Source organism: Sorex fumeus, unplaced genomic scaffold (genome assembly GCF_029834395.1).
Source record: "Sorex fumeus unplaced genomic scaffold, SorFum_2.1 ptg000264l, whole genome shotgun sequence".
Lineage (NCBI taxonomy): Eukaryota > Metazoa > Chordata > Mammalia > Eulipotyphla > Soricidae > Sorex > Sorex fumeus.
Genome location: NW_026606321.1, coordinates 7,621,739 through 7,635,863, shown reverse-complemented (window position 1 = coordinate 7,635,863; position 14,125 = coordinate 7,621,739). Strand labels below are relative to the sequence as shown.

The 14,125-nt window shown below is 51.4% G+C and overlaps 1 protein-coding gene across 1 annotated transcript in view; it reads left to right on the top strand.

Moving 5' to 3' along the window:
- The first annotated feature begins 12,681 nt into the window (after positions 1-12,681).
- ADCY2 (adenylate cyclase 2) overlaps positions 12,682-14,125 on the top strand; it is a 318,432-nt gene continuing 316,988 nt past the window's right edge. The window contains exon 1 of the mRNA XM_056109037.1: positions 12,682-12,948. Within this exon, the coding sequence (XP_055965012.1) occupies positions 12,727-12,948 (222 nt within the window). The 5' untranslated portion in view covers positions 12,682-12,726. The remainder of the gene's footprint in view (positions 12,949-14,125) is intronic.

Here is a 14,125-nt window from a genome sequence, read left to right as displayed (position 1 = left end):
CAACTATTAAAGTATAACTGATTATGTACAATATAGTCTGATTTGGCTATGATTGAATTAAAAAATTACCCTTTTTTAAAAGAAGGATAAAATGTTGAAGGACTACATATATATACATATATATATGATCATTAGTTATTTTTGTAATCAAGACTGATTCTATAACCTAACTGTAGCATACAATTAAAATAGATGCTTCAAATTTTCTAAAAATTTGAGGCATAGATAGTGATTGCTTTAGAAACATTTAAACAATGGCATATACATCATATGTGTGTGATAGAAATAGCCTAGGAAAATCTGTGGTAAACTCAAACAAATCAAAAGGTTTTGTTTACTGTTTACTTTGTGTGAATTTTTTAAGAATATATGGTAATAATGATAATAAATAAATAATAACATGCACTGCACTGTCCTCCTGTTCTTCATCGATTTGCTTGAGTGGGCACAGTAACATCTCCATTGTGAGACTTGTTGTTACTGTGTTTGGAATATCAAATACGTCACAGATAGCTTGCCAGGCTTTGCCGTGTGGGCGAGACACTCTCGGTAGTTTGCTGGGCTCTCTCAGATGGGCAGAGGAATTGAACCCAGGTCGGCCAGGCTGGCCCCATGTAAGGCAGACGCCCTACCGCTGTGCTATCGCTCCAGCCAATAATAATATAATAATAATAATAGGTCTGCCATTTACTCCATTCTCAGTTTCTCACATTCTGGCTTTGATGGCTGGTTTCTCTTCCTGTAATTTTTAGGTCTGTCTCTGTCTCTGTCTCTGTCTATCTGTTGTATCTTTCTCTCTTTCTTTCTTTCTTTCTTTCTTTCTTTCTTTCTTTCTTTCTTTCTCTCTTACAACTAGTGGTCTTATGGTTTCCCTCTGGGCCCCAGTGATATCCTAAGGGGGCTACAAGTAAAAAAATACATAACTGGGGACCATGGCATGTGACAAGCAAGCTTACAATAGGACAGGGGACCACAGGAAGAAGGGCAGGTGGGGAGAGAGCCCACAGTAAGAACATTTTTGAGCAACACTCTTTTAGGAATATCATAGTCTTAGATTTAGTGGCCTCTCTCAAGAAAGCTATTTTACTTCACTAAATGGAAAAAAGAGAGCAAATTGGATCCCTTGACTCTTCTGGATTACAAACATGAATAGAACATTAAACTTAAGGTATAATATTAAAATGTTTAACAAAAAGAGAAGGTTCATGGAAAGTCATGAAGCATTTATTGTTTTCCCCTTGGAATAAGCTCTACTAAGCCACGCAAGCTTAGTGGGGAAGAGTCCAGGTATTAGGAAGTATTGGGTTAAGACAGCGTTTTCTATAACTATAACCATGCACTGAAGATCTTGTGTTTCCAAATTACCAGGTCCAGATAAAGCTCCCTCCTAGGTAACTTGCAGGTGAGAGTAATTCTGCCCTCTTGGGAGTCAAAATTTGTCCTCTACTAATGTCAAATGATATTTCTCAGTTCTATTTCATGAAAACTTCTCAAGCAGCTGTTTCCAGGTATCGTTCCACAGCACAGCAGCAGTCCCTACTGCATGCCCCTGATTTGAATAGGTTATAGAGTCAGAGCCAGAAATATGTTTAAAATAGCACATTAATTACAAGCAATACAGCGAGACATTCCTATTCCCCCAAGCCCTGTGCCCTCATGGCACTGCAGCATGTGTGTATGTGTTCGCATGTGTGTGTGCATGTGTGTGTGCATGTGTATGTATGCATGTGCATCCGTGAGTGCGTGCACGTGCGTATGCATGCTTGTGTGCATGTGTGTGCATGTTGTGCATGTGTGTACCATGTGTGTGCCTGCATGTGTGCATGTATTGTGCACTTGAGTGTGGGGGGATGTGCATGTGTGGGCATGCATGTGTGCATGTGTGTGGGCACATGTGTGCATGTCTGTGTGTGCGTATATGAGTATATGTGTATGTGAGTGCTTATATGAGTGTGTGTGCATGTGTGTGTATGTATATGTGTGCATGTGTGTATGTGTGTGCGTGTGTGTGCATGGTGCGTGTATGTGCATGTGTGTACGTGTGTGTGTGCTATGTATATTGCTAAACACAGACGCTGGTTGCTTTCACTGGCATGGCTGTCCGTTAGCAGCAGTGGATGTGAGGCAGCTTCATGCAGACAGAATGTTCTGGGTTTTCTGCATCCTTTGGGTCCAACACTGCCGCTGGGCCTCTGTTCTGCTCCCCTGGGGCTGCCCCACCTGGCCTGCCTGCTGATCTGGTTTTGGGCATCTGATCAGCACACACTCGGAGGGCAGGCTCCGGAGAGTCCACCTGGGGGAGGACCCGGCCAGTGTGGTGATTGCATTTCTCTCCTGTGATGCTTCACAGACAGAATCATCCCAAGCTGGTCATTGGGCGTGCTGAGAATCCCACAGAAGCAGGGAGCTGATTTTCTAATGGAATGAGAGAGACAGAGAGAAGTGTGCCAGGAGGAAAGCCTCTCGTTCCGTGTCTGTCCGGTTCAGCATTTGTCCTGTGAGGGGGTGACCTATTCAGCTGTACGTCTGACCTGTGCCACGTGTGGTCAACCGGAGGGCAGGTAACCAGGAGGGCAGGGGTCAGGGCGTGTGTCCGGCACGTGATACTCAGATCCCTGCTGTTTCCTGGCCCTCTGAGCATCAGAGATGTTGGGGTGACTGGGTCATGGCAACCCTGCGTTCCTGAATGGGCGATCCAGCTAGCTGAGTCCTGTGCGGGGAGCCCTTCTGGGTGCCCCTGACTGAGCCTAGGAGTGTGGGCAGGAAGGCACTAGGGGAGGCCTTGTGTTTCCAAATTACCAGGTCCAGATAAAGCTCCCTCCTAGGTAACTTGCAGGTGAGAGTAATTCTGCCCTCTTGGGAGTCAAAATTTGTCCTCTACTAATGTCAAATGATGTTTCTCAGTTCTATTTCATGAAAACTGGCTTGGCCCTGGTAACCCCACATCCCAGTTCTGTGGCCTGCGAGGTTCTGAATTCCCTGCGGCCAGGGGTTCCTGGACAGTGTAAGGGGAGCTGGCAGCTGGTGCCTCCCACAGTCGAGGTAAAGCTCGGTGGGACGGGAACATCAAGAGTTTCTGGGGGCTGTGGGAGACCTGGTCAGTCTGAGTCCACCAGGCCTGGCCTGGGTGACCACAGGCCACCCACACCTTGGGCATGGTGAATGGAGTGCCCAGGATTGGCACCCCTCAATGATGCTGCTGGGACAACGAGCCAAACAACGGGTGCTTATGTGAACTTCTCCTGCTCTCGCACGCTTAGCTACCCCCCTGCCCCCTTCCTCCCAGTCTGGAGGACAGGACAGGGCCTGGAAGCTGGGGCCCCTGCCAGGGCAGACTCTGGGGGCACGGGCAGTCACTGGGGCCAGGGACTCGGATTCCCTGCCCTAGGGCGCAGTCTGATGCCCCTCCTCTCTGCCCAGCCAGAGCAGAGCCCCCGGGATCCCAGAAGGACACTGTAGGATAGGGGTCTGTCCTATACTAGGAAGGGCAGTGCTGGTCTCTGGCCCCTCCTGGGTCCCCGTTCCTCTGGTACCCTGCCCTGCTGCCCTCTCATCGACTCAGTGTCCTGACTAAAGTCTAGCTTCCAAAGCTAAGTAGCTTCTCTCCAAGTCTTCTCTAAATCACCTCCGTGGTCAGCAGTCATTTAAAATTGCTCTTAGTTTAATCATGTTTCATTTCTATGTCTCTTTTTTAATTAAAATATACATTCACTCTGTTTCCAAAATATTTGAAGTTAACTTTAAAAAAAAATTATTAAAGTACGATTTGAAAGAGAACAGAGGACAGAGGACTTCCACTAATCCTCTAAGCCTTTTGGGGAAGTGGATGGGTTTTCAATTAATCATCAGACAATTAAACAGAAAGGCTGCCAGCAGGTTAAGGAAAACAGAGCAATTCGGGAGATTACAGGATTACCTCTGTACTGTCGTAAAAACAATAATAATAAGGGAGATCAAGATCGCGGCTGTGACCATCCAGCTGTCCGAACTGCTTAAGGAAATACAGTTTCCTCCCTGAAGGACCCTATTATGAAGTTTACTTGTGTGAGAATTTTATTTATAAATCCTGGGCCCATGCCAAAAATAAAAGAGAGAGAGAGAGAGAGAGAGAGAGAGAGAGAGAGAGAGAGAGATGTCATACATAAGAAATCATTCTTTAAAGCAGAACAAAAACATGGATCGTTCCAGTTGATTCTTTCAGCTCTCCTGGGTCAGAAGCTTGACTAGAACCCGCACTTGCTCCTGCCCTGGCTTCAGGTGCTGTGTTTGTCAACACCACATGACTGATGGCCCCTCAGCTGCTCCAGGCAAGTCCCAAGGGATGGATGTGCAGTGCCCTGAAACGAAACTTATCCTCAGAATAGGAGCCAAAGTACAAATTCAAATACAATACAAAGTACAAAATATAATACCAAGGACAAAATAAAGTTCATCCATCAAAATAGTGAAGAGACACCAAGGGAGCAAAGAACTAAATATTGTTTGTGACAGGGACACCCCAAGGGGCAGGGCATAGGTCTTGCATATGAAAACTCTGAACTGGATCTCTGGAACCATATGGCAGCCCCTGACATCCCTAGATGTGATCTCCAGTAGCTTCTGGGCATTGACTTTAGCAATAAACCGTCAGGCTCACAATAGCACTCCGAGAGGGATGGAGGAATCGAACCTGGTCCGGTTGCGTGCCAGGCAAACACCCTACCTGCTGTGCTATCGCTCTAGCCCATATCTGAAAAGTAGATCCAAAAATGTGAACTTGCAAGGAACTTTGATCAATAACCATTTTCAGAAGGTCAATGTGCAATAGTCCCCTTGATCGATATTCATATTTAGGACCAAATTAATCAGTTAGGTTGAGCTAAGCTTATACTTGCAAAGCTTTATGTGTGTAACGTTAAAAATAAACTAATAACTCAACTCTATCTATTGGGGTCAAAATACCCTAAAAACAAAATTCTTTATTCACAGGCAGGAAAGCTATTGGGTGAGGGGCCGAGAGAGCAGAGACTCACTGCACGGTCACTGTGTGAGTGGTTGCTGAAGGCCGGTGCTTCTTGTTCCTGGTTAGGATCATGCAGAACACAAATCACAAGTGCTGACTCATGACCCCTGGAATAGCCTGGAGAGAGGGTGGAGAGGCTAGTGCGCCATTCCTATCATCCATACAGAGCTAGCAAGAGGGGCCGGTGGTCTGGGCCTAGAAAACTGGTCTAGGACAAGCGGGATCGTGGTCAGTGCTTTGAGTGACTCAGCAAAGAGGGCCTTGTTGGAGCGTTGGTTTCCGAGGGGCAGCTGTCCTTGTAAGCGGACACCTGGCTGCCCAGCATGCCGGGAAGGGCAGCTCCTCCTCCTTCTCCGCACTGCTCCGAGGGAACTTGAGATGTCCTTGGAATGACTGGAAGCAGCCCCCAACTCTGATAACTACTTAACTACTTTCTCTACTTTAGTCCAGAATTTTAATATTAATCACTGGATAATTTATAAGTGTTTATTTTTTTTAATGATGAACTCTCCATTTGTGGGCTCTTGGGGGAAAAATAATATATATATATATATATATATATATATATATATATGAAGAGCAACTTGACCCCAGCAGGGAAGGTAGATTTTTATTTCATGTATTAGTTATTAGGTCGTAATGCTATAATGAGGGTCGAGGTCTAACATTTGTCCTCCTAAAGCCCACAGAGCGTGAAAGTGCCCTTAACGTTTCCCGGTAACAATGTAAACACAGCCTGTCTGGTCGAGTTGACATGTTAACTGTATCTGGTCATTTGGACACTGCTAATGCACAGCGATCGGCTCCCTGGACCCCACCAGCTGCCTCTTGTCACCAGGACTCCTTAGAACTGAGCAGAGACTGTGGACAGGACATGCCATGGGCTGGACAGTGCAGATGTCTTTCAGCAAGTTCACTGGGCCTTCACTTGAAAGAGCATGTCTCCATGGGACAATTTTCCAGCGATTTATACTAAAAATTAGCTACTGCCTAGCTAGTACTTATCTTTGAACTCTTTGAATAAGAGTTGGAATAGCCCCCAGTATATTGAAATCCACACACAGACTCATATAAACGTTACACTTTGGTTGCAATGAAGAACTTGGTTAGCCTGGATTCTAAGCGTCCATGATCACGGAATACAAAAAAAGATGCCCTTTCCAGATATCCTGGGGGGCCCTTCTAGTACCCAGGTCTTGTGGGCCAGGGTTGGGTGCTTGGCCTTCACGCCAGCCTCTGAGCAGGGGTCAAGAACTAGGAGCTGACCACTGCCCCCTTATCAAAACAGAAATCACTCTACGCCCTCCCTCTTTGAGACAACAAGAAGAAAGTGCCCCCATGGCACCCAAGGTCAGTAGCACCTTCTAAGGGAAGGCTGTATCACTCGCTCACTTGGGGAAACAGTGCAGTGCATGCGCGCATGTACGTGTACGTGTGTGTGTTTGCATGCGTGTGCATGTGTGTGCTTGCATGTGTGTGTGCATGCATGTGTGTGCCTGTATGTTTTCAGGTTTGTATGCATGTGCGCATGTGTACATGTCTGTGTGTGTTCACGTGCATGCGTGTATGTATGCGTGTGTGTAGTGTGTGTGTTTGTGTGTGTGTGTGTGTGTGTGTGTAGTGCAGACGAGCTGCAGCAGTGAAGCATCCGTTTTCTGTGCAGAAGAAGGGAGGAATGCAGAACAATGGATGGTGGCTGTGTGAGGGTAAGCGGAGGCACACACAGGGTTTGGAGGTGTTTATAGCAACTGGCTGGAATCCGAGTGGAGGGTAGGTAGGAGCCCACAGCCGGGGAGCTGGCAGAGGTGGGGAAGCAGATCCAGAAGGACCCTGACTGGCAGGATCTAGACAGCGCCTCCTGTTGGCTCTCTGCTATTGGTTGTTCATAGTTCCTATTCCTCACCCCGCCCCCGCCCCCCCCCCCCCCCCCCCCGGAATGGCCCCTTCCTGGGTTGTGTTTTTTTCAGGGCTGCAGGACTCCAAGGAGGCCAGGACCTGTGGGCAGTTGCTAGAGTGGCCGAGGACAGTCATGAAGACAGGCCCTCATGTGCCAGCTGGGGATCAGGAGGGTGTGAAGCTGGGTCCGGCTGCAGGGGTGGCCTAAGACTGGAGCCCAGTTGTGAGAACAATACCCCACAGTGAAGGCGTGAAGATAGAACGCAGCCACAGGCACCACATCGGCCAGCTTCTTGCCGGCTACTTAAAAGTGCTTACTTGGGCTTATTTTTAACATCTTCCACTCAAAAGCCAAATTTCCAGAATTTGTCATGGGGAATCTATCCCTTCCTCTGTGGGCAGGATAATTGAAATTAAATTCAGCACGTTACTTTCTTCCAACAGTGCTTGCTAACAACAACAAACAAACAAAAAATGGAACTGCCCAAACAGGCCTATTCTGAGCTGATGTACATGACATCACTTCTGCAATTCCAGTGTTGGGCCTAGCAGTGAGAGAGAATATTTAGGCAACAGCCACCCCGTTCCGCTCTGGCCACACTGTCCGGTTCCAGCCACACCTGCTTGCTGCCCAGTTCTCAGCCGCACAGCTGCAGAGAAGAGAGTTTGCAGACTCCCCCTCAGGCCTGAGAATTGTGGTTTCAGTCCTGGGGATGCTGTTTTCTCTGTGAGACAATGACTCCAACAATACTTTCTTCAGACAGTTTCTTCCCAGATCCATTTAATTTTATGGGTATTTCTTCCGTATCTCAAATGTGCTATGACCCCTCATTCATTGGATGAGTAGAACTTGTAGCAATTGGTGTTCAATGCTACATGAACATGAATATTATGGTATTTGAAAACACTGTAAAAAATTATAAACAGTGCCAGAAGCAAGCATTCGTATACATATAGGCTCTTCGGCATCTCTGGGAAACATTTAAATCAAATCAGGTTCTAAATAAAAGACCCTATGAACATTATCACTGTATTCTTTCTTTAAAAGGATGAAATCACCTTATACCTTCGTTCATCAACTGTTGGTTCACACAGTGCATATTTATGAAGCATGTGATATGAGTTTTGCAGGTTTCAGGTGACAGGGATAGAACAATGAGCAAGAGAAACAAAATCTCCTGTCTTGAATGAACTCATATCCTGTTGATGGAATACAGAACCACTTCAGTACGTAAATAAGGTTTGTGTATCCACTAAAGTACCCTGAAACACAAGTGGAACATAACTATTTCTGATTTTATACCTAAGAAAATAGTACTTACTAAACACAACTTAGCAAATTTCTTGGGTTCACTTATTTTATTGAATATAAGCAATTTCCTCCCTTGGTCTGAAAAAAAAAATCAAAGTAAGATCTTTTCCCATTTCTTTACTGATCTCTTCTTATACCAGCCCAAGGAAACACAGAAAGATTCTTAGAATAACTGGTTTATTCTTATTACTTTATGGATAAGTACCAAAACTCAAAGATCATTACGATTTTTGTCATAAATGAGGCAAAAATCTGGCAGCTGAAGAAAGTTGTCACAAGACTACTGACAACAATTACAACACAGTTTGGAGCAATCCAAGCAGTTATTTTCCCCTTAATTCAAACATAAAATCATGAATCAAACAATGGTGAAATGGCTCAAAATCTTAAGCAAAGCCAGCTGAGTTGAACAAGAGGGATGAAATTGGGTAAATTCCAAATTCATTACGTAGGGCAAGGCATGCTTTTTCATAGACAATATCTACTCCTTTGAAGTATTCAGTTGATCAAATTTAGAGTGAAATTATTTTTTTCATTGACTAGTTTAAGGGGCAAGGATATAAAAATAAAAACTCAGGTATCTGGATTAGCCACTTACGCTTGCTAAATGAGCCCCTCTTCCTGTCCCTCTCTAGGCAACAGAATCCCAAGTACCATATCCGCTCCCTGACTCACTGCTTTTTAGATCACATTTTCTGAACCAGAGCAGAGAAATCGATTATCTCGCCCAGGGTTGTAGACATGCTGGAAACTGATTAGTCATTAACCTCTTCTCCGCTCCTAGGGCTCACGGGAGGAATTTCAGCATCTTGGTAGATTAGGAGAAAGCATGAGTAGCCCAGATTAGAGGAGTGGAGGGATTTTGCGAGGGTCTGCTTCTAAACCTCTGACAGGTGCTCGCTCTCCCAAGGGAGTTCAGGACCATCCATCTCAGCCGGCCACCAGTCAGTTGCTGATGAGCCCACGAGACCTGGATTCCAAGTGGGTCACACAGCAGCTGGTCTATCTGCTAAGCCAAGCAGGGTCTTTCCCAGGCATGCTGAGATCAGCAGGTACCGATGATGGAAATGATAGATAACCTCCTGCAGAATGGAACTGCATCTGCTTCTGAAGCAAGCCGAAAGGGTTACTGGAGCTTCTAGGAGCCACGAGCTGGTCGCTTGCTTCCCTGTACTCACAGCCTCTGGTTCAATAAAAATGTAAATGTTTTCTGGGTACACAAAGCATATTTCACAGCGATAATGAATCTGTTGACATACTGTTTATACTGTATTCTATAAATCTTAAGGCGGTGTTTGCCCAGGAGAAAGGGGGACACACAGAGAAGCCTGTTCTCCCGTCCACCCTGCACACCAGGCTTGGCACATGCCTGCTGCTGTTCCTGGCACAGTGCCCAACCTGCCTTTGTTCAATCAGAGCGTTTTGACATTGGGAGGGGCCCTCAGCACCCTGGCTGACCCAGCAACTGTAACTGCATTTGGAGCAGCAACTCAAAGATGTTATTTCAAAAAGCAGATGCCATGGACTCAAAAACCAGTCCTGTAGCATAATTACCTGGCCTATTTATTGCTGCCCAGGTGCCATGGCCAATGAGTGATGCCCAGATCAGCAGGGCAGAGGTGACCTATCTGTGTCCCCTCCCCACAGGGAAACAGGGAGGCAGCCTGTCTGCCTGCATGAGCTCAGATCTGTTTCTGTGTGCCCCGGAGGCTAGCGGAACCGGCTCTTGAGTGGGCAGGGGCCGCGTGAATGGAGGCATCCTCCCTTTGTTCAAAGATTTCTAAGAATGTCAAGATGGTGACAGCGGAGGCAAGCCTGGCAGGCGCCCAGAGCCAGCCCAGGTCGGGCTGGGACCACTTGGCTGCAGGCTGCAAAGGAGGAAAGGCTGCCCCCTAGTGCTGCCGGGGGAAATTCTCCCAGCTCCCTTTTCCCTCCCACAGGGCCCCTGCAAGGGGCACAGGGGCTTCTAGGCGCATTCTGTCAAAGTGCATGGATAGAATTTTACAGGCAGATCCTTTGCTGTCCGTATCTTACGCTACCCAACGGTGCAGGAACAAATCTCCCGGGGGCCTGTCAGTTGCAAGAGCTTTCCTCAACCTTTTCATACCTGCAAACCAGCCCTTCGCTGACCTGCAGGTCCCAGGGCCAACTATGACCATCAAGACTGTGACCAGAGGTTTTCACCCCGGCATGGGTCCGCTCAGGTGGCTCAAGTCTAGCTCATTCCACTGACTTAGTGTGAGGGGGCAATTTTCATGCTGCTTGTGGGTTGTTATCTTTTCCCCTTTCAAAATCAGAACTGGCTGTGAATGACCTAAAAGACATCCCTGGCACAGTATGAATTTTAAACTAAGGCTAGAATCACTGTGATGATTATCCTACCTTATGCTTTATAAAGGAAGCTCAAGTTCCTAGAAGAGAATCTCTGAAATCACCCCCAAGCATAGCTCCAGCTTGTCCTGGTGCCTAAGACCCCTCCCCGGTTTAGGGGAAATTCTAGTCACCTCAGCAGACATCTCTAATGACAAAATGTACATTCACTGGAGAGGAAGGGTGAATGTGGATTTTGCTCATTTTCTTTTCTTTTCTGTTTTATTTTTCTTTTTTGTGGCTACTTTTCAAGGCACATTAAAGTTCAATGTAGTTTCCAGGCCCCTTCCTTCTTTTTTTCCCTTCTCGATAAGGCCCGAGACAGGCACAAAATATTGAATTAATGAAGGAGTGAGTGATTAAAAATCTTATAAGGCTCAATTGCAAGGTGCTCTCCATACAAAACCTTTTAAATTATCCTTTGCCAGTTAATCGAACTTTCTGTCTTACAAAAGTCCCTTCACCAAAGGATGGCTATAATATACGGTACACATACTGATTATTAAAAATATCCCACTTCCCAACTGGAGGAAAGTGGGAAATGAAATAAGTCTTTACTTCGGTACAAGTTCATCTGCACTTTCCCTCTAAAACCAAAATTTGAGATAATTATCTTTTCTACAATGGTAAAGCAGAGGTTTATCAATTGGGGGGGGGCGGGGGGAGCTGCTGGCTCAGCCAGGAAAGTCCCTGGGCAGAAGCTGCCCGAGAGGTGAGCCCTAGAGTAGGGCCCAGCCCGCCACTGAGCCTTCTTCCCTCCAGCGCGGGACTCGGGCTGTCGTTGACCTTGGGCAACAAGGCTCAAACATAAAATCCAGAAGCACAGCCATCCCACCCCAGGTCCCAAAGGGGGGGAAAAAAAGGAAAAAGAGCCAAACCCAGTGGGTGCACGGGGGAGGCTGAGATTGCAGAGCGGGTCGCGAGCATGGCCGGGGTGGGGGCGGCAGAGAGCGACCCCCACTCTGCAGTTTCTTTTTTCCTGCAGGACTGGAGGCAGTGGGTGGGGGAGGGGGGGCGCACGGGAGACGCGGGCTGGGGTGGCCGCCGGCGTTCCTTGCCGCCTCCTCCTGCTACTCCTCTTCCTCCCCCTCCTCCTCCCGGCGCTCAGCAGGGAGAGCCCAGGGCGCCGGGGTGGGGGGATGCGGAGCCGCGGTCCCCGACACCCCCCGAGCCCAGCCTCCCCACCCGTTCTCGGTGCCGGGAGCAGCGCCGTGTCCCTGCCAGGGGCGGCGCGGGCTTGAGCCGCTGCTGCTAAAATTAGGTGCTGCCCGGCCGCCTCGGGGTGCTCCGGGAAGGCTGGGCTCGGGCGGCGCCCGGGTGCCCGCGTCTTCCGAGCGGGGCGTGATTTACCGGCCTTGAGGGACCAGACGCCGACCCCCGCGCCCCACCCAGTCCCCTCCAAATGGGTCCGGGAGAGCCAAAGTCCGGAGTGCGCCGGCCACGCGCCCGGGTGCCCCCCACCCGCGGGCCAGGGTCCGGCCACTCGGGGTCCGCGGCGTCCCCAGTGGCCACCTCCGAAGTGGGGATCCAGCACACAGCGCGGGTTCCCTCCCCCTCCCGCCGTACCCCGCTTTCGCTCCTGGGGGACTGCTCTCCCATCAGGGTGTCTCCACAGCCCCCCTAAACCAGGGGGGAGGAGACGGAGCGTCCCCACGCCCGCTGCGCAGCGACGGAGGATGGGGACCCCCGCACCGAGTTGGGGAGGGGGGGGCGCGGCGAGCCCCTTCGCGCTCTTCCAGGACAGTGCCCGAGTCTTTTGACTAGCGGCGTCCACGCACAGGGGTGCCCTCCTTTCCGGATAGCGCGGGGGCGCCTGTGGCCAGACCCGGTGCCCGAGCGCAGCAGCCGGCCGGGGATCCCCGGGCTGCGCGCCCCGAGAGGCGGGCGGGAGGAGGAGGGACCTCCCGGCGGGCGCGCGCGCGGCGGGGCCGTCGGGGGGCGGCGGTGGGCGGAGGCCGGGGGGGGGGGGGAAGGCGGGCCCAGGGGCCCCGCCGCCCCCGCCCCTCCCTCCCGCGCGCGCCGGCGGCCGCGGCCACGACGCTGGGAGCTGCCCCCGAGGCCGCTGCCCGGCCGGGTCGGCGCGCAGCCCGCGCCCAGGCCCCGGCGCGCAGCTCGAACGCCCCCCGGGCTCCCGCGGGCCGCCCCGATGTGGCGGGAGGCGATGCGGCGGCGCCGCTACCTGCGGGACCGAGCCGAGGCGGCGGCGGCGGCGGCGGCGGGTGGCGGAGAGGGGCCGCGGCCGTCGCGGGACTGGCTGTACGAGTCCTACTACTGCATGAGCCAGCAGCACCCGCTCATCGTCTTCCTGCTGCTCATCGTGATGGGCGCCTGCCTCGCCCTGCTCGCCGTCTTCTTCGCCCTGCGCCTGGTGAGTGCCCCGCGCCCCCCGACCGTCCCCCGAACGCCCTGCGCCCCGCGCCCCCCGCGCGCCCGGGACCGACCCCCGCGCGCGCCCCGCACCCATCCCCGCGCCCCCCGAGCGCCCCCAGCCCGGCTCGGGAGCCTCGGGTCAGGGGGGCTGCAAAAAGTTTCCCGGGAAGACGCAGCCCCCGAGAAAGTTGCAGGGATGCTCGCCCCGGGGGGCGCCGCGGGCCCCGGGGTTCCCCGCTCCGCGCTGCAGCACCCGGCCCCTCGCGCGCTTCCCGCAGCCGCGACCCACCCCGCGGGGCCGGCGAGCGGCTGGGACCCACCCTCCCCCCCGCACACACCGGGCGCCGACCCCTGCAGCCTGCCCCGTGAAGCGCCCGCCAGCGTGGCCCGCGGGGGAAGCCGCCCGGTGCGCGTCGTGGCTTCCCAGGGCGCGCTGAGCGCAGGCGGCCCTGGGGAACCCGGAGTCTGGAGCGTCTCCAGCCCAGCCCTGCCCGGCTCCCCGCTTTCCCGAGCGAGCTAGAGGGGGCTCGAGGCGCCGACCCTAGCGGTTTATTGTTCCCGGAGGTTTCTCTGTTCACCCGGCGGCGCAGACTGCCGGTCAGCGCCTAATGTCCATTTGCTGAGTGATGTTTGCTCGCCGCCCGGGGCTCGCCTGGCCGGGCAGGGTGAGGACATCGGTAAAGGCGGCAAACTTGCGGGGATCGGTGGCTCTGCGTGTGTCGGCGGCGGGTGGGGAGTGGGCGCCAGTCTCTGACCCGTCTGAACGCTCTGAGCGCCCGCAGGGACCAGTCGGCGGACCCGGGCAGCCTGGAGCGGGGCGTACATCTGCCTCTCTCGCCACCGAGCGATATTTTTTTAGCTTAGAATATAAATAGGCACGGGTACTTGTGTTCACCAGCCAATACATGCGTGCTGGGTTTAATTTCACCAAGTGTGCAAAATAGCTGTCCTTGGTATTTGGCAACGGGTGTCTGATCCCCTGGGCCAGATGGTGCTCTGATGCCGCGCATGGGGAACCCTGTTATTCTGGGGCTCTTAAAAAAATAATAAAGCCCTTCCCTCCTCATCCTCATTGCTCGAGAGACAGACGCTGTCTTTGGCTGGAATCCAGGAGGGGAAGAGCAGGGAAGAGATGGGAGGAGGTCTCCAGGTCACCTGCCTGAATAGGGATCTTG